General features: G+C 35.1%; 2 protein-coding genes across 5 annotated transcripts in view; both read left to right on the forward strand.

Moving 5' to 3' along the window:
* Positions 1 to 6,043, forward strand: part of Ufl1 (UFM1 specific ligase 1) — a 30,333-nt gene extending 24,290 nt beyond the window's left edge. The window contains exons 19-20 of one of the 2 annotated variants that reach the window (XM_063233264.1): positions 592 to 851; positions 2,558 to 6,043. In XM_063233264.1, the coding sequence (XP_063089334.1) occupies positions 592 to 807 (216 nt within the window). In that variant the 3' untranslated portion in view covers positions 808 to 851; positions 2,558 to 6,043. Of the gene's footprint in view, positions 1 to 591; positions 2,211 to 2,557 lie in introns of those variants that run through there. The other variant, XM_063233263.1, reaches the window with a different exon arrangement.
* Positions 2,558 to 26,917, forward strand: part of Fhl5 (four and a half LIM domains 5) — a 55,366-nt gene continuing 31,006 nt past the window's right edge. The window contains exon 1 of one of the 3 annotated variants that reach the window (XM_063233266.1): positions 2,558 to 2,658. The gene's annotated coding sequence lies outside the window, so the exon portion shown is untranslated. Of the gene's footprint in view, positions 2,659 to 8,574; positions 8,949 to 9,336; positions 9,518 to 26,917 lie in introns of those variants that run through there. The other 2 variants (XM_063233265.1, XM_003467457.5) reach the window with 2 other exon arrangements.

The raw sequence follows: 26,917 nt of genomic DNA on the forward strand, positions 1-26,917 counted from the left end.
TTTTCAGTCCATTTGAAACATCTCAAACTTTAAAATTTTGAATATTTTGAGTGAATAGGTGCAAATCATTGTTGGTATACAGAGACAAAAACATGCTAACATCATCTGCCTGCTTCTAAGAATGTGAACCATTACTGAGGGACTGATTTTTAACTTTAGTGCAGCTCAGGAGCCTTCCATAGTAAAGGAGATTTTGGATTTGGAAATTATTCTTTCAGTAAATAAGAAAGAGTGTCAGATCGTCTTTTTTCATCCTCATTTTTCAAGGATATTTCAAGCATTTTGTCCTATACACATTCTTCTGAGAAGTTCAATCCTTCAGCTAAAAGAAATTTGTTTTCTTTGAGCCTCTTCATCACCTTGATTTTATCTTTGGTAATGGGATCTAGCTAAGTCAGTGTATAGTAAAATGTTCTATTTTCATGTTTTATTTTCCCTGATGTGTAATTCCGTAAGTGTATGAGGCCTTGTTTATTCAGCTTTATAAAGTTGAAGACATTCATTGTGTATTGCCATCTCAAAATTTACATTATCTTTTCCTCAGAAACTTTAATTGTGTTTCTTACCTTTCCTTCTCCTTTCTTTTCACAGGATCAGCACGCTCTTTTGGTAAAGTATCAAAGTTTGGTTGTAAAGCAGTTAGTAAGCCAAAAGAAGACTGGGCAGGCAGAGGATTCCTTGAGTGAAGAATTAGACAAAGAGCAACATGATGTCACCAATACCACTCGTAAAGAGCTCCAAGAACTTGCTTCTTCCATTAAAGACCTTGTTTTCAAATCCAGGAAATCATCTGTGACAGAAGAGTAATAACTGAATTTGATATATAGTGAACATTTTTCCCAAAGTTAAAGGTGAGTGGTCACAAAAAATTGTGACTCACAACTCCTTACTCCCCCACCCATCTTGTGCCCCACATACAATTCAGTTAAAATGGAAATGTTATATTTAATATAAATCTTCTACAGCTATAAATTTTGAAAATTGAGTTTTCCATGGAAATTTTTATTGTCAAATAAACTTTATGTGGAGTTTTTCACATAAAAATTATTTTCATGTAATTCTAAATAATTGTATGTTTCTGGTTCATTTTCAAAATAATAAACAATACATTTTTGATACTTTTCGTTTTGTAAGAACATTTGCTATTTGATTTTCAAGGGATACCACTATACTTGTATACATTTAGGCAGAATCCTAAAATGTGTCATGGGTTTTTAAAAAAGAGAAATGTCTTTGGTGTGTAGGAAATAAAATCACTTATTTTAAAATTAATAGAAAAATATTTCACAAAGTGCAATGTAATATATATATATATATATTTCCCCTCCCATAACCTTGCTTCTAGTAAGTACCTATATGTAAATAATTAAGCTGATTTTTCCAGTGGTTATAAGATTTAAATCATTAGACCTTTTTTTCCCAAAAACAGAATCCCTGTTTACATATTTTTTTAAAAAATATTCTTTTCTAAAGATTGATTAAAAATAATTAAAATAATTCCTTAATCATTTAAAGCAAAGGAACTTTAAAGAATAAGCTATTATTTATCATAAGGAATTTATTTTTAATATTATGGTAAATTTCAAATATTAAAATGCTATTTTATATAATTCCTTGTGTGGCATTTAAAACGATGTATGTATTTTAAAATGTTTAAAATACAACGATTAGGCTACCTTTGCTCCATTTTAGACAAAAGTATTAATCTAGTGAAAGTAACTCATGTAATTGCTAAGGATTATTATTCAAGTTGATGAATCTGTAATTTCAGTTTAAAAATGTTTTCCTATGGAGAATTTTCTATTATATGTTATGAGCAAAATATGAAAGTCACAAATCCTCTATAACTACAAACTCCAATTTAAATTTCTTGATTCAGCTTCCAAGTTATTGAGCATTCACCCAGTGAGTTAGCTGTCACTGAGCAATCTTACCATTTCAGCACATACCAAAATAATCTGTTCACGTTCAACTAAATTATAGAATACAGAAGTGACAAACAGTTAAAATAATTTTGACTTAATCGTAAAAAGAGACAATGATGCAAATAAAAAATTCTTAATCTCTTTGCATAAAATGCTTTTCATTTATCAAAGTGGTTATATTCCACACTAGAGAACAGTTTTTATTATTTTTGTAAATAAAATTGTATAACTGACTTTATATGTGAAATTCAAGTTTCATTAATAAAGTAAAAGTTATTAAGTGTTTATGTTTATCTATTCTGATCTTCATGGACAAAGTTAAGCCTATTATTTAAAATACAGTTACCCATTCTATTAAATGTTCATGGTATTTGCAGAATTCTATTATTTTAATTAATACTAAAGTTAATGTGTGTATGTGTTCTGTGTAATTTATATTTTCATATAAAGTTTTCATTCTGAGTATTAAAGGATTTTATTTTCTTGCACATAAATTATTTCATAGTTCTCTGTCTTTCATTACTTAAAAATTTCTCATTCATGAACCATTTCATCATGGGAAATTGTTTCTCGGCCAGATTTCAGCAGATGCATAGCTGTATTCTTCTGTCTGCTAATTTCTGTTACTACAGTTACAATAGAGAGACTGGAATAGATGCCCACCCCTTCCTGCTGCAGCTACAGAGCCATCTGTTTTTAAAGAAAAACTACCTCTGGCCATCTGAATGACCCAGTAAGTGGTAGCACATATTATCAAAATCATAGTGCATTTTGATAAAAGACTCTAAATTGTTAAAGTCCCCTGTGCTATATTAGAACAATAAAATAATTGTTGCATAATTTTGTTATAACCTAAAACGATCCCCAGCCCCATCTCGAGTTTCAAAACAAAACTGGTTTTAAAAAGCAGCACTAATTTATTTTTACCCGGGGCCCAGCGACACAGGGCAGCTGGAGACTGCCAAAGCTGTGTGTCCCCTCCCCATACTTGCAGCCTATATATATATATATATATATATATATATCACTGTTTACAAAGTAAGGGGTTTGGGCAGATCAGGAGATAGGCTAATGGAGAAAATCCTGTTTTCCTCAGCAGAGAACAGAGAAGTCTAGCAGCAATTAACAACCTTTTGTTACCTTATTTTAGCACCACATCTGTTATTTGTAGTGGGCAGCAATGGTTAACATTATCAATTAGGTTAGGACCCCAGGGATTTACATTTTTAGAGGAGGGCATTGATTAAGGTATCAATTAGGTCACCCAGAGGGAGGAGGGAGAAGGGACAAGGGGAAGTGAAACATAGATACAGAACAGTTAGGGTCCCGTTTACAGGTATTTTGGCATAATACAAACATAACAAGATTCTTTTTCCTAGTGTACAACAATTTAAATACAGAACTATCTTGAACTTCCTCAAGAAGTGCTTTAGTAAGATCAGAAAGTACCGAGGATGAGGTCAAGGTGTGCTGCAGTGACATAGAGGATACTGTAGTCCATAGATGGATGGAAATGCTTCCATTACTTTTTCAGGAATGCCACTCAACCTTTGTGCAGATGTGACTGTTTTCTGCTAGTAGCATGATTGATGTTAGTTGGTGAAGTTGAGAGGATGGAAAGTTCTCTCTTTTGCTGTAACAAATGAAGTTTTGTCTCTGTTCACATGGGAGAGAAGATAATATGTAAAACTCAGGTATACATTTAACTGAAAATCTGGAAATTTTTGTTTTATGGGATGGGAGCCACCTCAGGGCTTCACATGTGCTAAGCGCTAGCACTATATTACTGAGTTTTATCCCTACATCCAAGACACTCATAAAGTAGCTATTAAAGTGACTTCTACAGTTGGACCTTCAAGTCTGCACTAACCAAATGAAGAACAAATAGAAGAGACTATGCTCAAAATGTAACTGACCTGCAGGCTTTCAGAAGAAAGTTTTTAATCCCACTGACATCACAAAAAACAACTACATTAAGAATGTGTTGATTTCTGTCCCCCCCTAGTATTGTATTGTTTCACCACATTTTCCCCGTATTGTATCTCTGTGTCTTAAATCTAATCAGTCATCCTTGCTCTTTGTTTTGAAGAGCAGGCAGCATGGGCTTATGCTGATGATGTAATGGATGAAAGAGAGGACTTAGTGGGTTTAAAACTTCGGATCAGCAATTTCCTGGATCTTGTATTACAGCTGAATACTAGGAATACAAATGTAAATTTAAAAAATATTCTTTTTTTTTTTTAAACAGGTGGCTATAGTCACCAATTAAAGTTTAATTTAGTATTTTGACAGAAGTGAAAAGAAGGTGCTATGGGAGACAAAGTGGAATTCAGTCTCAAAGCAGAAAAACTAGTTGTTACCTAAGCCCTGAAAGAAAAAGTAGGATTGGCTTCAAACAAATAGGAGAAGGAAAGGAGTGTCTTTCTGGGCAGAGAAAAGGAGGTACAGAAGTACTGTGACATGAATTACCATGACATGGACATTTGGGAAGGCGCATCGTATGAGAAATAAGGAAAGTCATCTGTAGAAGTAACAAGATACAGTGGAGCGACCAGCAGGATATCCTGCAATGCCTTGTGCAGTAATACAAAAAGTTTAACTGTTATCCTGAAAATATACAGAACCCTTAAAAGATTAAATAAGCCAGGAAGATAAGGTGATTTGACTTCTCCTTTAACAAAGACCTATTCTCTTCTGGAAGGCATTTTTTAATTTACTAGAATCCTGTAAAATTACATAGTGTGATAGTTCAGACCCCGGAATAAAATCCAAGGAAGCAAGAAATTAAATTTGGGGAGCAAAGGCTTTATTTAGGCCAGGCCTGGCAACGAGTCTCTGGGAGCCAATTTGGAGACTGTGTGCCACAGAGACTGAAGGAAGGGCTTTTAACAGCAGGGGAGGGAGAAAAAAACAAACCCGCAGAGCCATGAAGCTGTTGACTCAAGTCTGGAAACTGTAAAGCTGCCCACTTAGTTCTGATAATATCAGGAGCCTTTGGCGCCTTTTAAGTTACTCCCATTCTGCAGATAAATATTATCTCAGAATAGCACATCTGCAGTAACATTCAGGAAGGTTAATTATTGGACAGCTTGCTAGCAATAACATGTGGAAGGGGGGAGGCAGTTAATTATCTCGGGACAGCTCGTTAACACATGTGGGAAGGGGTCGAAAGTTACAAGAAGCTGAAACTTAAGTTTTTACAAGGATTTGGAACTTAACCCTTTTGGTGCATTAGGGTTAATCCACAACATTTTTGTAATTTCCTTGAGGTTAAGCATTTCTTAAGAACAGCGCAATTAGCACATTTTATGACAGACCACCACCGGGTAGGGAAAGGGGGAAGGCAGTGCGGCACATTACAGAACAGAAAATATGGTGAGATTACATTCCTTGGGGAGAGCAAGGTCAGGTAAGGGTGGTGCTAACAAGCAAGTCTCCCTGCATACAAGCAAGTTTAGGTAAGAAGAAATCCTGTTTTCCTCAGCAGAGAATGGGGAAGTCTAGGAGTAATTAACAACTCCTGTTAGCTTATCTTATTACCGCATCTGTTATTTGTAGAGGGCAACAATGGTTAACATTTCAGATAGGTAAGGTTTTGCAATTCTTTACAGAGAAGAGCATTGATTAACATATCAATTAGGTCACCCAGAGGGAAAAGGAAAACACATACACAGTAAGGCCAGGTTACAGGCTTTGCTATAGTACACATAAAACGAAGTTATTTTTCTTAGAGTACAACAATAGTAGTTGTGAAAATCAAATTCTCTTCTGCCAGGTAGATGTTAAACTGTACTCCTCTAGGAGAGAGACAGTGTCTCACACAGAAAGGCAGCAGTCTTCCTGACTCTAAAATAGTTTGTGTATTCAGAGGCTAGTCCACCAAAGAAACACCAAAAACTGGAAGTCCCGAAAGTTGTCAGTTTTTTCTTTTCACTGTAAAGTGAAAGTGGTTTGTCAAATTGTTTGATAAGGGCTAGTAAGGACTACTGGACCTGTAAGCCCTTCTCCGATCTGTTATATAGACCTCAAAATTCGGTATGTACTTGAAGGCCTGAAATGAGATTTACACACAAAATGCAGTTGCTTAAATAGTACCTAATAAAAGTAAATAAAGTGAACATTCTAGATTTTTCTTCCCTTTTTCCTACCTAAAGTCCTTGTGATTTATATTGTATATAAATGATCAGTGTGTTTTTGGTACTAAAACAATTAGAGGGGGATAAAAGCAATATTCTATTATGTATTTAATTGTGTTGTAACTATTATTCATTTCCACTTTAAAAATACTATGGCTTTGGAAAATCACAGTATATTGTATGATAAAAGAGAAAAAAGAGTTACTGTGGGGTTTAGGATGTGCTACCCCCAAAATATTGCATTTTAGCATTTGAGAAAACAGCAGAAGCAGGAAGCCCCCATGCTTCACCTTCAGCCTTCTCCCGGAGCAGTCACAACCTAGGGAGGTCGCAGCCTCACCTCCCACCCTTCTCCCCTACAGCAGGTCATAAGACCTTCATTTCAGAGAGCCCCACTCTATTTTTTAAAAAAGGACTATCCTTATGTCTTAGGACAGGGATATAAAAAGAATCTGAAAAAGCAGACTTCATTGCTATATTGCCCCCAGTTTTATACTCCTTTTTTATAACTATCCACTTTTTTTATCAACCTGAGCATGAAATACACAAGCTTCCTTAATAGCAGCTTCTCTGAGTTCATTTCTGGAGGATCCCATGCCATATGAAACATATAAATGTGAATGCGTTTTTCTTGCTAATCTGCCTTTTCTTAAAAGGGCCTTGGGCATGACCTAGCAATGGGAAAGAAATTTCTCATTTCCTATAACTGATCAACATGCTCTTGGTTTTCTAGTTAAATATGCTGTAGAACTGAAACTATATGTGTACATTTTTATAGGTGGTTGAAAGGGTTTTGGCCCAGAGGGGACACTGTAGCCAGAAAAAGCCTCAACCTGAACCTCTCCCCTCCTCCCCCCAACCCCACCCCCGCCCATAGAGATTTACCTGTGACTCTACCTCCCCCCACCTTTAGGAATCTGTTCCTGGCGCCAATGAAATACCTGTGCATCTCTAATGGCCCTAGGGCACTACCCTAAGCTTAGGCTACTTGTATATTCCCCCACCCCACCCCACGTGTCCACCAGAGAGATCGCTGACTCCAGCGCCAGGTGAGGGGGATGTCGGTTATCTCTCTCCGTGCTCTCAGAATAAAGGCCTCTTTTGTTTTACTTCATATCTTTTGGAAATAATCCTATCAGTGGTAATGTATACATGCTTAAACATTTACACAAGCTTTTCCTCATGGTTGATGTTTAGTACAAAATTCTAGTGAGAGTCCAAGTCATTTTAAATTATCTAGATATTTTAGATTCTTGTTCCAAATTTCCTACAAGAAGCATTTTTATAATTGAATAAACTGGAATTTTAATATTAATATTGCTATGAAAGGATATAGAGAAAAGACAGAAGAGGTCCAGACTGAGATTGATGTCAACTGTTGTTTATGATTGACATAGCTGTGTAAGAAAAGTGAAACTGGGATTAGGGGGCTGCTGAGAAATTTGATAAAGATTACTGAATAATGTAGAGCCATCAGAAGTCAGTCAGTGTTGGTGGTGTTGGAGAAAAAGTGAGGAGAGACAAGGGTCTAAGATGTTAGCTAGATGATTGTGCCATGGCCCAGCATAGAAAAAATAGCAAATGATCTGATTTATTTGGAATTGATGAGTTTGAAATGCCTGGACACTTCTAGACAGAGATTCCAGTAGACAACAGGATAAAAGTGTGAAACCTTGGGAGATAATACCTGATGAGAGTACAGCTTTGTGAGTCAGGGCATGTGGTTACTTCTATACGAAATGCTCTAGTAAAATGAAATGTATCGAACAGAGGACGAAGCTCGTGGGAAGGATGCTAACAACGAGGAGAAAGACAGAGAAAAGTAACTTTAGAGGAGCTAAGGGAAGGGAATTTCAAGAAGGAATTTAAATGGCCAGATAAGAAATTTCTTTTAAGATTAACCAAGTCCTTTCGGTGCGTAATAAAAATCTTCCACGATCTTAATGTTTTTTGTTTCTTTTGTTGTTGTTGTTGTTGTTGTTTTTTTTTTTTTTTTTTTGTGAAGTGGTACACGTGAAAGACAAATTACATGAAAGCTGGGGGTCAGACTTGAATCAGTGTGGATGACCTCGAAAAAGCACACTGCATAAAGCAAAAAGACAGTGGCCCCATTGACAGGGACAGGGTCACCTTTATATCTCTTAAGACTCTTGCTTTCCTTTAAGAGGAGGAAAGTAAAGCCTGTTTAATAGTGGTATCATGATGATTAAAATTCTTATTAACAAAACACACCTTTGTTCTTTCAATAAATCAGAATTTGTTTTTGCTAATCATCATTTTAATTTTACAGTGTCTTTAATCACAGTCAAGCAAGTATCAAAGCATAGTGTTAACTGGCCCTGCATTTTCCTAGCTCATATTTATTGGGTTTGATAGAGTTTGACCTCAAAAAATATTAACATTATGTCGCCAGCACTCGGAGCAAGGGTGGTTTGGTCTGGAAATGGATGGAGTTACAGTAGAATGTTTCTCATCTCATATCACCTAGGAAATGACCTTCAATGGAGAGTCTAGGAACATATACCACTTACTATATAAATTCATACTATCTACTAAGAATTCCTCTAATAGCTGTCTCATCAATATGCAAGTATTTCTTCAAATCCAACTATTGACTCCTGTGGCCACTTTCATGTTTTGAATTGAAGATTTCAAGGGACCAGATGAACATCATTAAATGAAGTCACACAGCATGGATGTGACGTAACAATTGTTACCAGCTCATAGGGAAAGAGGCAGAAGCAGGAAATGTTAGGTCCACATCAGAGGTGCAGAAAGCAAGTAACCACCCTGGGTTAGTCTGTTCAAGTCGAAGGCTAGAATTTCCCAAGAAAAAAGTAGAGGCTACAACTCAGGATCATCTCTCAAGCTGCAACGAACTCCACAGGTGAGAACGTGGGCCTTTGTCTCTTCCAGATGGTTCAGCTAAAAGGGTCTGCAGTTTAGCCATCTCTCAACTAAAAGGAGGGTTCCGATACCCATCATAAAATGAAACCAAAAACAGATTAGGAAACAGACAAACAAAAATCATTATTTTAGAGAATTTGTTTTACAAATGTGCCCTTAAGTTGGCTTCATCAGTAGAAAGTTTTCAAGTGTGTATGTGTCTATATGAACTTTGTATATTTTAAACTTTTTGGAGACTACGCAGAGATTTTAAATACTACTAAATTCTGGCAGAATTTCCCTTTAAGACAGTTCTGTAGAGAACTTATTTGTAATCTCAAGTAAAATTGACAAGGAGTACTTTTTCAGCCCAGCAGGAGTCAGCTACGTACACATCACAAGGCTTGAGGAAACAGGAATTCTATTTTTTCCTACAAAGTTTAAAGGCTGAAGTTGGGAGGGATTCTCAGTTCTGTTCCTTTTGGAGTTGTCATATTTATGTTATCAGTGGGGCAGAATCATCATAGATTCTTTCATACTGTGTTAAGTCAGGAAGAATCAGCTTTAACAGTAAGTTTTTTCTTCCAAAATGTTTCCTTTGTGCTTTGTTTATGTAGTATTTTGAACTTGTTGAACTTAATGAAATATTTTTATAACCTTTCCAGTGATGAGAATTTTTGAATGGCAAATATACGTTACATATACATTAAAGTTTCTGAGCCATTTCAGAAAACAGTTACAGAATTCTATCTGCTGAGCTTTCCAGATCTCTCACTTGGATTATGAGATATTTAAGGAGGCAGTGCAGTGACCAGATAATCCTGGAATTGCCTACTGAGCTACTGTAATGGTTTTATTATGTGAGCATAGCTTCATTGTTGTAAAAAGGGGAACTGAAGGGATCTTGGGTTTTATTTGGCTCAATTTATTTGAATGAATAACATCACTGAAGATATTTTATGGCTAAATTTGTACTTGCAAAACATTTTGAAGTTGCAAAGAGAGTTAATGAGATTCTTGCTTTATTCCAAGAAAAATCTTTTTACTTTCCAGAAGTAGGCATACATACAATAATTCATAGTCTGAGATTTCCTAAGATTGAATTAAAATATTTGTGTGTCCAATACACACAGTTCTGAGATATGCTAAGTCTGTCTCAAGTGCTGCTTTTTGAAACTAAGAACATTATAGAGACAAAAAGCATGAATCCCATAAGTATTTCTATTTTAGAAACACGCTTTTTGTCATTCATGTGAAAATCAAATGCAGTTCCTCTGCTGTTTTTTTGCATCAGAAATGTGGGAATTAAAAAGAATCATTGATAAAATGTATAATAATTCATACACAACGTATAAGAAAACTCAAGTCATTTTGGGCAACATTTCACGTCCTCAACAAAGTATATCAATTAAATTTTAACACAAATACTGCTATCATGCATCATAGAAAATATTTCTTGATGTATGTGATACGATGTACACTGGACGTCATGATCCAAATTGCTTGGTGGGGAAGGTAAACTTTAATGCCTGTTTTCTACAGTTTTTTTCTTCTTAGTCCTGTATTGCTGTTAGTTGTCTAAACAAGAGTAGCAGATGTATGTTTTACTGTAACATCTGTGGTAACCTCTTGTTTTTGTTATACTTGCCAACATTTTGAGACAAGCTGGGTTAATTTGGGTTTCTTAGGGAATCCTAGAAACCTTTTACTTACAATATTGAAAATATAGATTTATCTAAAGTATTGCTGAAATGCTTTGATTTTTTTCAAAATGGTTTTCAATGCAAGAGGCATGATCTCTTTCAAAGTGAGAAACCAAATACTTGGAGTCACAAGGGAAGTTCGGAATCCAGGGTAAGTTAATGAACTTGCATTCCCACATTGGTATGATTATCTTTTTTCTATTTTTTCTTGTTATTCTGTAGTCTCCTAGAAGGAGCTTTGAAGAAAAGGGAGAAAAAAGGACTTCTGCCCACAAAAAACACCTCAAATCCTGTCAGAATGATGCTTGGCATCTATCTTTACAGATTGTGAATTATAAATCCCCTTAAGAATCTTAGCGAATCAGTGAACTTTTTTGGGGGAAAAAAACTACACATTTGTTAATAGAATGATGAGGGATGACAGTGAAGAGCAAAGCAGTTAAAACTTCTGGCATAGACTTTGTCTCGGGAGCCCTTTGAAAATGCCCACATAATTTACATAATTCCCTCTGCTAACTGACCCAGCTAAACAGCTCTTCTTCATGGCTGTCACACGGCGTTATTCTTAGCCTTAGTAGTCACTGTACTTCTGTAAGACTAATTTTTTTTTTATTTCCTGCTGTTACTCAAGCCAGAAACTGGGAAATTAACTGACTTCATCCCCACTTTTGATATCATAAACTCAAAATATTATCGACTTCTGCCCCTGCTCCCTCTGAAACTTTTGTCACCACTGTTGTCTCCTTGCTTTGGTTAACAGCAGCCCTTTGATTGGTCCTCGTGCCTCCACAAATGTCCTTGTCTACTGCACTTTCCATGCTAATTATATGTAATGTATTCTTTCTCAGGGAATTGATCCTCAGAAAAGCAATGCAGTAGATTAAAACCAAACTTTAAGGTGCTCAAAACACTACCTGTGGGTTTTTGTTAAGGTGCAGTTTCTGGGTTCTAGAAGTCTTAGTGTCTAAGTTTTTGCATTTCTCTCAAGCTCCCAGGAGATGTTGATACTTCTGGTCCATGAGCCACACTGAGGAGCAGGGATCTGGAATGTGCTCTTGTGCCAGATGGGTTGTCAGTGCTTACCACTTCTGTGAACTTAGAGAAATCACTGCACCTCTGTGTGTCTTATTTGTTTTGTCTATCACATGGTGATCTAGGTGCACCTCTTTTAGGTATGCTGTGATGAATTGAAACACTGATATATTAAAATTACTTGCAACACTGCCTGGAATAGAGTTCATTTATTCCAAGTCAAGACTGAAATTTTAGTTTGTGTATTTTTCTCCAGCTGGATTTTACTATTGTTCTTGTTCTCTCTGTGTGTGTCTCTCTGTCTCTCTCTGTCTCTCTCTCTCTCTCTCTCTCTGTCTCTCTCTCTCTCTCTCTCTCTCTCTCTCTCCTCTCTTCTCTCTTCTCTCTTCTCTCTCTCTCTGTGCCACACTGAATGTCCACCAGCAAATGTAGAACAGGGCCTGTTTCTACGAGGCATCCCCAAGTACTTTTCTGCAATCCACTCTGCAAACAGAAGTACCTTACTTCAGTCTTATCTTTCTGGTTCTGCATCTTCTGGCTACTGACCATTTCCTACTCAGTTATACATCTGTCTCTGTCTTTGTGTATTCTCATAATATCCATGTATCCATATAGGACACATTATAATTTCATTTCCTTATACTTCTCATGAAATAATATACTCCATCATAGCAAGAGACTGTGACAATTAACATTGAACTTATAGCATCCGGGATTTCCCTTTCCAAGGTGCAGGTGATCAATAAAGAATGAAGGCGTTTTATAGGCAGGTTCAGTGATCAATAAAATTAGAAATAGAGACAAGAACAGCTGTAAGATCCAGGCAGCTTTAAGATCTGGTTTGAAAAAAAAAAAAAGAAACAATGTTTATAATAAACCCTCTAAATGCTACAATTTCTGGATTGGACTGTGAACATACTTGAAAGGAAATGTATAGATGTATATCCTTTTTAGCATATATATATATATATATATATATATATATGCATGATTGGCTCTGTATGGTCCGTAGATGATGCATATATATGTATATAAATGTATATATATGTATCCTTTAGATACATAGACATCATCATTTATTTTATCCAGCTAATACAGTGTATTGAAAGAAGCTGAAAACAATGTATATGCCACCAAAATGACTATTCTCTTGGTCTTAGGATAATTAATTTGTTTTTATCAATGTTTAGACATATGGGAAGGATACAGTGAACTCAAATGCATAGCAGCCCCTTACTAGTTTAAAGAATTGTTCTAAATTCTTTGAACAACTCTAGACAGTCAGTGTGATAGCAGCAGCGTGATATCAGGAAGAGCGTTTTAAACCTTAAAGTCCAGGCTGGGCTGAGTTCTCTGTGAACCTGGGCGAGGTTCAATTTGGTGCCTTCCTTCTAATAATATCTTGTAGAACTTTATATCGGAGTTAAATTAATACTGATCATTTTTATTTCTTCTCAAATTCTTTTATAATTCTGTCTCTGCTGGAATTCACACCTATCTCACTGGATTGTTAGTAAAGCTTTGAGATATTTCTTTGATTATTACTTTTAACAGAACAGTACTCACCAAACAGATCCTTAATTTTTTGGTACCTTATTTTGAAATGTTTGCCTTCACATTATTTAAGAATACACTTTTTAGCATTATTTCTACTTTAATTACAATTAGGAGCAAAAGATGGAAGCATAGAAGTGTGCTGGAAAAATGGGCTTCTGGCGTTCTTGTTTTGAGATACTGTTCTCTTTAATAATCTTCAATGTTCTCAATGTTCATAAGACAATCTAAGTAACATTTCATAGTCACATGGCCCTTGATTTCTTTTTTAAAGGGTATTAACAGTTCTCCTAGAGGTATCAAACCCATCTTTTGACAGAGGCAATACATACATATATACATTGCCATTCATTTATTTATCAGTCAGGCTAAATCAGTATAGAACTATCGGTGTTCAATATCCTTTATATCATAAAACTCTGTATTGTGCTAATGAAAACTGAAGAGACTCCTACACACAATAATTGTTTATCACAAACTTTGACCAAATGCCTCTCAGCATACAGCTATTAATGCCTTCAATTTTGTGTAAGAATTTTTCTTCACTTAAACATCAACACTTCTTCAACAGATTTGTGGGCATAATTTGCACTTGAAAAAATAAGTGTCAGACACCAAACTGCTGTCTAAATTAAGATTTTATTTGAAAAAATCATTTCCAGTCTTATATTTAACCTAGTTATTTGTTCCCTTGAGCATTTTTATAATTATACCATCATGGAAGAGACTGACCTTTGACCAGTAATTTTTAAAATTAAACAATTATATGCTAATTCTGTTCAGTATTTTCCTTGTTATCAAAGTGCATGTGTGTGTGTGTGTGTGTGTGTGTGTGTGTGTGTGTGTGTGTGTACACACTTTGGAAAATACTGAAGACTAAAATTTTAAAGCCATATCAGTCAAAAGGCTTAACACTTTAGAATATTCTGTTTTAAATTTGTTCTCTATTTTTTAAAAATATTTATGTAATTGACTACTATATATTTTTTCACTTAAGGCAATATTACAAGAATTTCACCATTCCATTGAATACTATTCCACACCATCACAATTCCTTTGAATACTACCCCAAACACCATGTTAATGGCTTCTAGTATTATTTTCAATAATTTAGTAAATAGTTATATACTTTTTCAAGTGGTGTGTAGAAAGACCTTTACAAATCCTGTTTAAATTTACTATACTTACCAAACACCCACTAAATACAACTCAAAGCACAAAATATGCTTTGAAACTTTAAGTCACGGGTCAAAAAATGCTTTCTGTTAAAAAAGCAAGATAAGTACTTTAGGCCTCAAACTACTCACCTCTAAAATTGTAACTGCAGAGAGCCATACACAGTGTGCTAATGAATGACAGTGCCCAGGTTCCAATGGAACTTACTTTATGGACCCTGACATTGGAATTTCATATAATTTCATGTGTCAAAAATTATTCTTTGGGGTATTGTTTTATGTCACTTAAAAATATAAAAGATAGGGGCTGGGGATTTAGCTCAGCGGCATAAGCGCCTGTCTTGCAGGCAGGCAGTCGTGAGTTCAATCCCTGGTACCGATAAAAAGGAAAAAGCCAAAAAAAAAAAAAAAAAAAAAAAATATATATATATATATATATATATATAAAAGATATATTTGTGTATTGTGCCATTCAAAAACAGGCAGTGGCTAGGTTTGTCCTTAACTTCAGACTTCCGCTTAGAGGCTGGTTTCAAGATCCCTACCTTCCAGGATTCAAGAAACTTCCATGAACACAACACATGTACATATTTTTAAGAAGAGGTAAATGTTTCATTGGATGCAAAAGGATTGCTTAAACTAAAAATTTTGACTGAGAAAGTCTTCTGGAAATAAGTTGCAAATACTTTGTAAAACATAAATCCCTATTAAAATAGATTTTAGTTTTTCACTTATGTTATAATGAACTGTAAATGATATGAGAAGGTTGATTAGAATAAATAAAAATATGCCATAATGAAAATTCCATCTGGGAGAGTGATATTCAAAATCTGAAAATCTAATAAACTGTAAATAGAAAATAGGTAACAATTCAAATTCCAAAAAGCACTTAAATATGAATTTACAGTTATACTAATCAAGATAATTGGAATATATATTGCTTTAGTCACTTTTTGGTTTTTAAATAATGTTATTCATCCATTTTTTAAAGTTTCTTTTTAAACTACAATAACAATCAGCTAATAAGCCATCCTAATTTAACATCTGGTTATTAAAAGTTAGTATATATATATAATTTTTCTCTTTTCTGTCTTTATACATGTACACATACAGTACAACAAACAGAAAACAATGACACCACTTTTACTGTGATCTATATGTAGATTTGAAAATTCTACTTAATCATATACTTCTGCCTTTAAAGGTCTAAAACATGGAGAAATAGACTCAGGAATTATGCAAATTTATTATCAATTTTGTTATTGTTACATAAGGGAAAGCAAAACTTGTGTGACAGATACAGCACGACTCTGGCCTCTGCACTGAGCTTACTCCTCACGGGGAGGAAACACAACACTCAGGGCTCCTTCAGGATGCAGGCTGTGGCCGTAGGTCCACTCCACGGAGGGCAGTGCGGTGAAGGCTGTGTGCTGATGTCTTCAGCCCACTGAGTAGAGAACATGCTTCTACTTCAGAGTGCCCCTTGGCCCAGTTATCAGTAAAGTGACTCTTTGGTAGAGTACAGTGAATGATCCAAGGGGGGGACACTTTATCCTCAGAACACTTTAGGAAGGGAAAAATTCCTATTAAGGCAAGCACAGAACCTGTAGGCATAACACTTACTTTCATATCATCCTTAATTCAAAAAGGCATTGTTAGCCTGTTTCAAATGTAAGTCATCCATGAAAATTGTTGAAATACAAGAGAAAATGTTATTAAAATATGTCATAATTCTGCCTTACTGGCGTGGTCTTCAGTTGCCCAACATAATACAGGAGGCTTAGCAATGTGTAGAGTTTAAGGTTTGACTCATACAAATAGTTCCATGCGTGACTCTCCTTTTACCCAAGCCGGGGCGGGGTGCTGCCCTTAGAGGTGTTCTTCGGGCCGATCCAGCAGCACACATCTTCTCTATAACAGGCTGCCCTCTGTTTAGGAAACATCCTTAATATTTCCTAGATGCTATTTTTCGTTCAACTTGTAAGGAATAGCTCTAAAAGAAGCTTTACCTGGAGTTTTCTAGAAATTTCTCGAATTTCCCAGGTCACCTCTGCAGACCTCCAAGCATTTGCAATAATCTTTTCTCCTTTCTTCTTCCACTCCCTCTCATCCTCAGACACTTACTGAGAACTCAGAATTTGCTGGTATTGCTACAGGAGTTTGGTGGTGAACACTGTATCCAACCTTCATTTTCCATTAAATAGGAAAGATCATTAACTAGAAATAATGCATACTGTGACTAGCGAAGTCCTACAACACACAAGCAAGGTCTAATCTGGTAGATAAGTAACAGAATAAACAAATAGAATATATGCATGTGTCTTTCTGCTAGCGTGTAGGCTTTTCATGAGGAGCCTAGTTTTACCTTCACTGCTGAACCAATGGGCCAGTGGTGGCACTGATAGTCCAACGGTTTTAACTAATCCTACAAAACTGAAGTACATGCATTCAAGCACCTGCTTGATACTGTAGAGGTTATAAATGACAGAGCAAATGCCAGACTGTGAACAGTCTTCAGTGCTACACAAAGCGTAGATTATGACGGTCATCAAAATCAAGGTGACTCCACATCAAGTTAATTTTAAGACTCTGAGTTGCCTTTTTTATTTATGAAAAAGGAAGGGAGTGACTGTTCAGTTCTAAAACTTTGTCTGTAGCCAAGAATCTGTGCTTTTTGCATGATGGTCATTCAATACATATTTGTGTCAAGAACAAAGCCCTGAACAAATGGGGAAGATCTCTACTCTGCTTGTGTGACACATTGGCTTGCCCCCAACAATTCACAAGCTGAATGATACTTAGAATGCAAACTAAAATTACACTAAATAGTAACCAATACTCATCAACTAATACTGAGCACATTTGGTTTCCAAGGGGATGTTAGCAGATTTTCCCTCTTCTTTATATACAGAATTAACATAAAAACCTGAGATCAACATATTGTGCTTCCAAAGCTATAAACATAAAATTGCTGAGTGAAACTGAGATTAGCTTGGCTATAATATTTTTGTCTGGCAGATGCTGAAAATGACTCAGCCTAAATCACTGAGACCGAAAATAGATAAAAATAAAATTAAAACTGATCTCAAATATGGAGTGCTCTTCCCCTTTATCATGACCAACAAAATTTAAACTGTCAAAAAGCTCATAATTACTGATAAGCATTATCACAAATGTACAGAATATAGTTCTGCTTTATATCTTTTAAAACACTCATTCCAGTAGGGAGTAAATTATTTGCTTAGGGATAAATGCTGAGAAAATCTAGATAGCAACCACATCTAACCCAGACCCAAACACGACTACACAGCACATAAAACAAATATGTACAAATATACACGCACATACACATGCACGCACACACACTCACACACCTACCACATGTACGTACACATCACTATCTCATTTTTTTGCATGAAAATCTACAAAATATAAGTAAAAAGTGATTCAGGCTTTTCCTTTCCCTTTTCTATACAGAAGAACAAAACACATGGTCCTATGGGGGATGCTTGGAAACCTGAATTCTTGGTGATATATTTTTACTATCTTTCTCAACTTGAAAAACATTATTTTTGCTCTTCTAATACTGAATTTTTTTTTTATTTGCTCAACGTGAGGAATAGGATAGAAAACAACCTAGGAATTTTTTTTTAAAAATCTCTGCAAGCCTCTAGATTTACTGATTCTGTAAAAATGAGTTTGTATCAAAAATAGTTTTAGCAGGAAGGAAAAATAATAAAATAACACTAAGAGACCTTATCTCTAAATACCTTACACTGTTTCCATGAAGCATTCTTTTTTCTCTAGTCTTCCTACAACTCTTTCCTCAGTTCTTTTTTGTTTGCTTGTTTTGTTTTGTTTTATTTCAAAGAGAATTAAAAGAGAACAGAAGAAAGCAAATCAGAACAAAACAATGCAAGCAACACAGTACTTCACAACATGACAACCAGCTGTTAACATTAGCTACTGTAATGTCTCTTTTCTTTGAAAGGGTTGAGCATATTTTCATACACAATAGTATCAACCATAACAAAATAGTATAAAATCATTCAAGAGAAGGAAAGTATTATAGGACATTCAAATCTAAATAACAGAAAATGAACAATGGCTACTATAAGATCTCATTTTCCTTAAAAAATTTGTTTATACTATCACATATATTAAAATCTAATAAGACACAAAATGGTAGAACCAATGGAAACAGAAGAACAAAAGCATGGTAAGATTTCAAAGCAAGATAATACTAAATCAGCAATGGCTGCCATAATGTCTTGTTCTCTTCAAAGTAGCTGTCTATACCAACATGCCTAATAAAATCAAACACAACAGAATAAAACCATTCCAACCAATGAATAAAAATATTATAAGACTTGAAAGCAATATAATGGGAACCACAATTATCATAAAATCTTATGTACTCTTATTATTTCCTATACCAGAGAAACTATGCAGTATTTATACATGTGTGTTTGATTTATATCACTTATGAGTACGGTCTCAAGTTGCATCAATTTGTTTATAAATATCTCAATGTGACCATTCTTTATAGCTGAGTAGTACTCCATTGTATAAAAATACCACAACTCTTTATCCATTCCTCAGTTGATGGACATTTAGGTTGTTTCCAAGGTCTGGCTATTACAAATTGTGCTGCTATAAACATGGGTGCACATATATCACTGTGGTATGATGCTTTCAGTTCTTCTGGGAACATGCCTAGAAGTAGAATACCTGGAACAAATGGGACTTCCAATCCCAGCTTTCTGAGAAATCTCCAGATTGACCTCTACGATGGTAGCACCAGTCTACACTCCCACCAACAGTGCAGGAGAGTTCCTTTTTCCCCACAGCCTCTCCAGCATTTGTTGTTGATGGTTTTCTTGATCTTGGCCAATCTTTCTGGAGTGAGATGGAATCTCAGTATGGTTTTAATTTGCATTTCTCTAATGAGTAATGATGATGAATATTTTTTCATGTATTTATTTGCCTTTTGTATTTCTTCAACTGAGAATTGTGTGTTCATTACAGATGCCAATTTCTGGATTGGGTCTTTGAATTTTGGGGTCTGTTTTTTTTTTTATGTTTTAGACAGAAGTCCTTTGTCTGAGGGACAATTCACTAAGATTTTTTTCCCAATTTGTGGGTTTTCTTTTCACTATGTTGGAAATTTCTTTTGACGTGCAGAAACTGTTTAATAACACGTGATCCCAGTTATAAATTCTGGGAAGTATTTCCCATGCAGTTTGATTCTTGTTCATGAATTCTCTACCTACCCCAATGTCTTCAAGATGTTTACCTACTTTGTCTTCCAATAGAGTTAGTGTTTCTGTTTTAATATTCAGATCTTTGCTCCATTTAGACTTTAGATTAGTACATGGTGGTAGGCATGGGTCTAGTTTCAGTTTTTGACATATGGGGAGCCAGTTTTTCCAGCACCATTTATTAAAGAGACTATCTTTCTTCCAGTGGATGTGTTTGGCCCCTTTATCAATGATAAGGTAGTTGAATGTTTTTGTAATTGTAATTGTATCTTCTGATATATTCCACTGATTTTCAGGTCTGTTTTTATTTCAATACCATGTTCATATTTATTACAGTAGCTTTGTGTAGTATAACTTCAAGTCAGGAGTTCTGATATCTCCTACCTTGTCTTTGTTGCTTAGAATTGCCTTTGTTATTCTAGGTCTTTTCTGTTTCCAAATGAATTTTAGGAATGATTTCTCTAGATCTGTGAAGTATGCTAGTGGTATTTTGATTGGGATTGCATTAAATTTCTATAACAATTTTGGGAGAAAGGCCATTTCCACAATATTTATTCTTCCTATCCATGAACAAGGGATGTCTTTCTATTTTCTGAGGTACTTTTTTATTTTTTTCAGGGTATTATAATTTTCCCAGATTAGATCTTTTACGTCTTTCATTAGATTGATTTCTAAGTATTTCATTTTTTTTGGATGTTTTTGTGAAGGGTGTGGCTTCTCTTATTTCTCTCAGTGATTTTGTTGTTAGTAAATAGGAATGCCATTGATTTTTGAGTGTTGACTTTGTATCCAGCTGCATTACTAAATTTATTTATTAAATCTAAGAGTCTTTCAATGTAGTTTTTGGATCTTCTGTGTAAAGTATCATATCATCTGCAAATAATGATAATTTAACTTCTTCTTTTCCTATATTTTCTCCTTTTATTTCTCTCTATTGTCTAATTGCTCTGGCTTGTATTTCCCGCACTATATTGAATAGGAGTGGTGATAATGGACATTCTTGTCTTGTTCCTGATTTTAGGGTAAAGGCTTTCAATTTTTGACCATTTAATATGATGCTGTATGTTTTGTCATAGATGGCCTTTATGATAATGAGATAAGACAGTATATTCCATCTCTGTAAGGTTCTTATCATGAATGAGTGTTTGACCTTATCCTTTTTCTGCATCTATAAAAATGATCATGTGATTCTTATTTTTGGCTCTATTGATATGGTGGATTACATTTATTGATTTATGTATATTGAACCAACTGCATGCCTGAGATGAATTCTACTTGGTCGTGGTGTATAACCTTCTTGATGATTTGTTGCATTCTGTTTGCCAATATTTTATTGAGAATTTTTGCATCTATGTTCATTAGGGAGATTGGCCTGTAGTTTTTTTTTTAGTTGGATCTTTCCCAGGTTTTGGTATTAGAGTAATATTGGCTTCCAGGAATGAGTTAGGAAGAATTGCTTCCCTTTCAATTTCATTGAAGAGTTTGAGGAGTGTCAGCATTAAGTCTTCTTTAAATTTTTGTACAATTCCACAGTGAACTCATCTGGGCCTGGGCTCTTCTTTGTAGGTAAGGACTTAATTACATTTTCAATTTCATTAAATAAATTGTGTTATTCAGCATTTTTACATCTTTTTGATCCAGCTTGGTATTTCATATGTTTCGGGGAATATGTCCATTTCTTCTGTGCTATCGAACCTATGAGAGTAGAGGTTTTTGAAATATGTGTTGATCTTCTGTATTTCCATGGAGTCTCTAGTGATTTCACCCTTTTCATTCCTTACTGCATGAATTTGAGTTTTTTCTTTCCTTTTTAAAATAAGTTTGGCTAGGGGCTTATCAATTTCATTTATACTTTCAAAGAAGCAACTCTTTGATTCATTGATTCTTTGGGTTGTTTTCTTAGTCTATATTGCATTAATTTCTGCTCTGATTTTTATAATTTCTCCCTTCTTTTGGCTTTGGGCTTGACTTGCTCTTCTTTTTCTAGATGTTTGAGGTATAGCATCAGGTTGTTTATTTTTATTTGTTCTGTTTTCCTGATATGGGAACTCAGTGCAATAAATTTTTTTCTGAGGACAGCTTTCATTGCATCTCACAGATTTCAGTAAGTTGTACTTGTATTTTCGTTTGCCGGTAGGTATTGTTTAATTTGTTCTTTAATTTCCCCTGTGACCCACTGATTGCTCAAGAGTGTATTATTCAATTTCCAAGTGTCTGTGGGATTTTTGCAGTTTCTTTTACCATTAATTTCTAGTTTGATGGTGCTATTATCTGATAACATTCATGGGATAATTTTAATTCTTTTGCATTTATTTAAATATATCCTGTGGGCTAGTATATGGTCTATTTTAGAGAATGTCCCATGTACTGCTGAGAAGAATGTATATTCTGATGTTGTTGGATGGAACACACTGTATATATCTATCAGGTCCATTTGTTCACAGGTATAATTCAGTTCTGTTATTTCTTTGTTGATTTTCTGTCTGGTTGATCTGTCCCTTGGTGTCAATGATGTGTTAAGGTTTCCTGTTATAATTATGTTATTGCTAATTTGATTTTTCATTTCTATTAATACATGTTTTGTATAACTGTGTGCTCTGGAAGTTGGTGCATATATATTTAATTGTGATCTCTTCTTCTTGAAGTTTTCCCCTAACCAGTATGTAGTGACCTTTTTTATTTTATCTCTTTAGCTCATTCTTTGTTTGAAGTTCACATTGTCTGCAAACAGAATAGCTACCCATGCTTTTTTTGGAGGGGAGGGGTTCCTGTTGCAGGAAGTATTGTTTTCCATCCTTTAACTTTCAGTCTCTGAGTTTACTTTTAGATTAGATGAGTTTTGTGTAGACAGCATATGGTTGGGTATTGTTTCTTGATCCATTCTGCCAGACTCTTTCTTTTAATTGGTGAATTGAGACTATTTACATTAATGATTATAACTGATATATATTGATTTGTTTTTAATATGTTATGTTTCTGCTGTTGCTTCCTTAACTTAATACTTTGTTTAATTATCTGACTTGCTTGGTGGTTTTTTCCCATGTCTAGAATGTCTATGTCTAGAATACCTTTCAGCATTATTTGCAGGCTTGGTTTGTTGATCATGAAATTCTTCAGCTATTCTTTTTCATGGATGTATCTTATCTCTCCATCAATTTTAAAGGGCAGTTTTTCAGGGTACATCAGTCTGGGTTGGAAGTCATTTTCCTGTAGGAGCTGAAATACTTCACTCTTTGCTGTTCTTGACAACTTCATGGTTTGTGTTGAGAAGTGTTCTGTGATTCTGATAGGCCTTCCTATAGGTGATCTGTCTCCTCTCTCTAACAGCTGTTAATATTCTGTTCTTATGTTGGATTTCTGGGATGTTGATTATTACATGTCTAGGTATAATTTTATTTTGGTTATGGCTATTTGGAGATCTATATGCATCACTAATCCATATGTCAGTTTCCATTCATGTTTGGGAAATTTTCAGCTATTACTTCTGTAAATAGCCTCTTGATATCATTTGTGTTGTCTTTTTCATTTATCCCTATCAATTTTATATTGTTTTTCTTCATATCATCTTGCAGCTGTTGAATTGTTATTTCCTGATTCCTTGTTATTTTAAAGAAATCTTTCCTTTCCTGTTCACTGGCTGCAATTTTGTCTTTAAGGTCTGAAATTCTGTCTTCACTTTTGTCGAGGTGGTTTTACCAAACTTTGATGGAGTTTTTGATTTCCTGTATATCACTCTGAATCTGCTTCACACATTCTGTTTGTTTCTTATATCGTTCATTCAGGATTTCCACCTTTTTGCATTGTTCCGCTAAGTTTTGACCTATATCTTCTTTAGATGTTTTCAGCATTTCTTTCATTACATTTATCAATTCTTCTTTTTCCTGGGAGATTATTTCTATTTGAGTTCTGTTATAACTTCCCACAGTTATTTTTTTTTTATTCCAGTTGATAGCATTTCAGGCATTTCGGGTGTATGGCTTATATTTTCTTCTATGTTTGTGGCTCCTAGGCTTGCTTGGGATGGGCTGAAGGTTTGAGATTGCATTTCATTCTTTTGTTTTGTCATTTTCCTATATTTCCAGGTTTCGAGCGATGTTCCAAAGCTTCCCATGGGCATGCTGGAAATGAGCCCACAGCTCCCCATGACTGATTGGAGGTCGCTGGGTGTGTCCCAGTCAGGCCCCCCAGGGGCTTCTCATGTATCCTCCTGTGGTCTAGGACACTAGGCAGGGTCCTAACTGCTGGGAACAATGATCCAAAGCTCTCCCAGAGCGCAAGCATGTTGGAACTCACCTTGTGAGCCCTCCGCTCCCAGGGCTCAATGAAGTTGTTAGGCATGGCCCACTCAGGCCTAGGGAATCTCCTGTGCCTCCTAGGTTTGTTCGGAAACCTGGGAGGCATCCTAGCAACTGGGGCGATAGTCCAGAGCTCTCCCTGAGCAAGCACAAACACGCTGGAACTCACCTCAGGATGCCTCATTTTCCAGAGCTCTGTGTCCTAGTCAGGCCCACAGGACTTACTGTGCCTCCTGTGGTTCCTTTCCTCAGCTCTTACCTCCATTCCTTCTTTGTTCCTCTTACATCTCTCTATGTTCCTCATTCCGATAATTAGGACTTAATAGCAAAATATGTGTTGCACAGAGTTCTTGACAAAACAAGATCATTTAGAGTACAGCTGATGACCCATGTTGTCTTTAAAATGGGTCACTAAACTGGCATCTAACTTTGGCCCATCATAAAGAAAATTTCTCTGGCTTTTCTGTAACAACCTGGTCCTATGTAGGTCACTTACTGCAAATTTGTAATAAAAAAAAAAGAATAGTTAAAATTTGTGGGAATTTTCTCTTAAATATTTGCAAATTTTAACCTGGAAGATGTATTCCAAAGTGTCCTAGTTTCTCTGGAAAGAAATTAGTTGTATAAATATTTTTTCTTTGGAACTTAGTTTTCATATCTGTACAATGAGGACTTGAAATGACTTTTCTGTAACTTTTCTGAATTTTCTGTAATTCTGTGATCAAGAACAAGAAATTCAATGTGTACAGATATGTATAAAGATTTAAATTAAATTTCAAGTAGACAATTCCTGCATTTGAGACAAAATTCCAAAAATACAAAAAGCTATACAAAATCTTTCTACCTTTACTATTTCTTCTTTATTCTATTTTCCAATTTCTTCAAGAGATTCTCAGTGTTTTTAACTTAAATTTGTTGTTGGCAAACCAAATTGGGTTTTGATGAGTACCAAGTGTTAAAAAAGTATCAGGTCAACAAGCATTTATTCTTAAATTTTTATCATTTTCTTATACTGTATCATTATTTCCTATACATCTTTCCTATTTAGCTGTTTTTAACTGTGTAACTACTAATATTTTTAAGTTAGTTTCCTCATTTATTCTAAAGCATCATATATGAACATATTTTCCAAAATTGCAAGGCAATTTATAAATGTCATGTAAAGCCATGGGGTCTTGCTATAACATGCATCTAGATTTTGTATTATTAAATATTTTGAGTGTATTATTGTCAAAATGCCTAATAAGATGCTGGCAGTAGGTGATTTTATAAAGCTTTTACAGTGACCTGCCCCTGAAACTCATGAACATTTTCAACTGGGAATTAAGAAAGTGGATATGTTAGGTACATCTATCAACTCCACACAAGGAGTGTAAACATGTACTAAAACATGCACAAAAATTTAAAAAATATGCACTTCAAACATGTACAAATTTTTTTAAAAAGGAAGAGGATCAAGAGATGAAGATAGAAGGAGAGAAGGGAACAGAGATGAAAAAAGGATTAAGATATATTGTATGCATGTGCCGTGCCATCTCCCACAAGGAATGTAAACACTATATACTATAAACATGTACCAATAAAAGAAAGACTGATTAAAAAAATAATTTAGAGGTAGAATAAAACTTCATGTCAGTGAAAAGGGGTACATACAACAGTGACCAGTCTGCAGTGGGGACTGGCTGGGGTCACAGAAGCACCTAGATTGGCCACAGAGACTTGTAATAATCAAAACACAGCTTGCACTCTCCAGCAGTTTGATGAAAACTCAATGAGAGTCTAAAGGCTGCAGTAACCACTACTTTTGGAGATAGAATCTCTAATAGAAATAAAGGAAAGGATGCTCACGTGGATAGTGACACAATGATTCTGCTTCCCCCTCCACCCCACCAAGCCAAGTGGTCCATTGCTGAAAGGGCTAGTGCCTGTTTTCCTGATTTGAACCACTGTCACTTTCGATAAATTAGGAATCCTTTACAAATTACCATCAGTTTTAATCAGTTTTTTTTTTTTAGTTTACCTAGTTAGTATTAGGTACCACTTAACTCCAAGTGGTATGCAGAAATTCAAATGATTGATTCTTTCAGTGGGCTTACATCTTGGTTGTAAGGGATATAGCAAGCTCTAACCCCTTTATAATACAAGGTAGAATATGGAAATAAGAGGAAGCTGTAAGCTTCATTAAATGTACCACAAATAACACAATAATGTACCCTCAATAAACCTTAGAATTAAAAAAGAGTAACATGTTAACAGGCTCTTCTTCATAAGGCTCAGAATGAGCTCTTTTATTGTGATGTTTTATGAATTATAATACAACAGAATTCATACTTTAATGCCAAGATAACTGACAGCCAGTATATTACAAAGTTATTCTAGTATACATTCAGGAAAGAATTACATAATTCGTTGTAAAATCTTACTTTTACTTTTATTTGAGTGACTTAAAAGTTCTTGCTACCTAATTTGTAGACTATAGTTTGTCATTTTAAAAACCAGATTGTTTGCTTCCCATTTCCCAACATCTATTACACAGTTTGGTCCTTATTTAAAGTGTCAGCTTCTCACACTGGAGGAACAATCTAGAACTTAAACATGTGTGTCTAATTTATTTCATTTAAGAGTATGGTCTCGAGGCGCAGTTGTTTAGCTAAAAATGCTTTAAAGTTACCATGAGGAGAACAAGGGACGCAGGAAGGGGGAAGAAGGGACAAGAGAAAAAGAAGAATAGAAGGAAAAGTGGAAAAAAGCTTTTGTAAATAAAGAGGAGAAGAGGGTTAAAGGCAGGGGAGGGAATGGGAAAAAAGAAGTTGTAAGGTATATCATGCACGCGTACAAATTCTCTACGATGAATGTTACCGTTATGACTATCTAAAATATACTCATAAAACTTAAAAATGCGACAAACAAATAAAGACCAGTTTTACAGGCTCCAATAGCTAAAGAATAT

The sequence above is a fragment of the Cavia porcellus genome, unplaced genomic scaffold (genome assembly GCF_034190915.1).
Source record: "Cavia porcellus strain 051 isolate PalLab524CR breed Dunkin Hartley unplaced genomic scaffold, mCavPor4.1 scaffold_22, whole genome shotgun sequence".
In the NCBI taxonomy this organism is placed as follows: domain Eukaryota; kingdom Metazoa; phylum Chordata; class Mammalia; order Rodentia; family Caviidae; genus Cavia; species Cavia porcellus.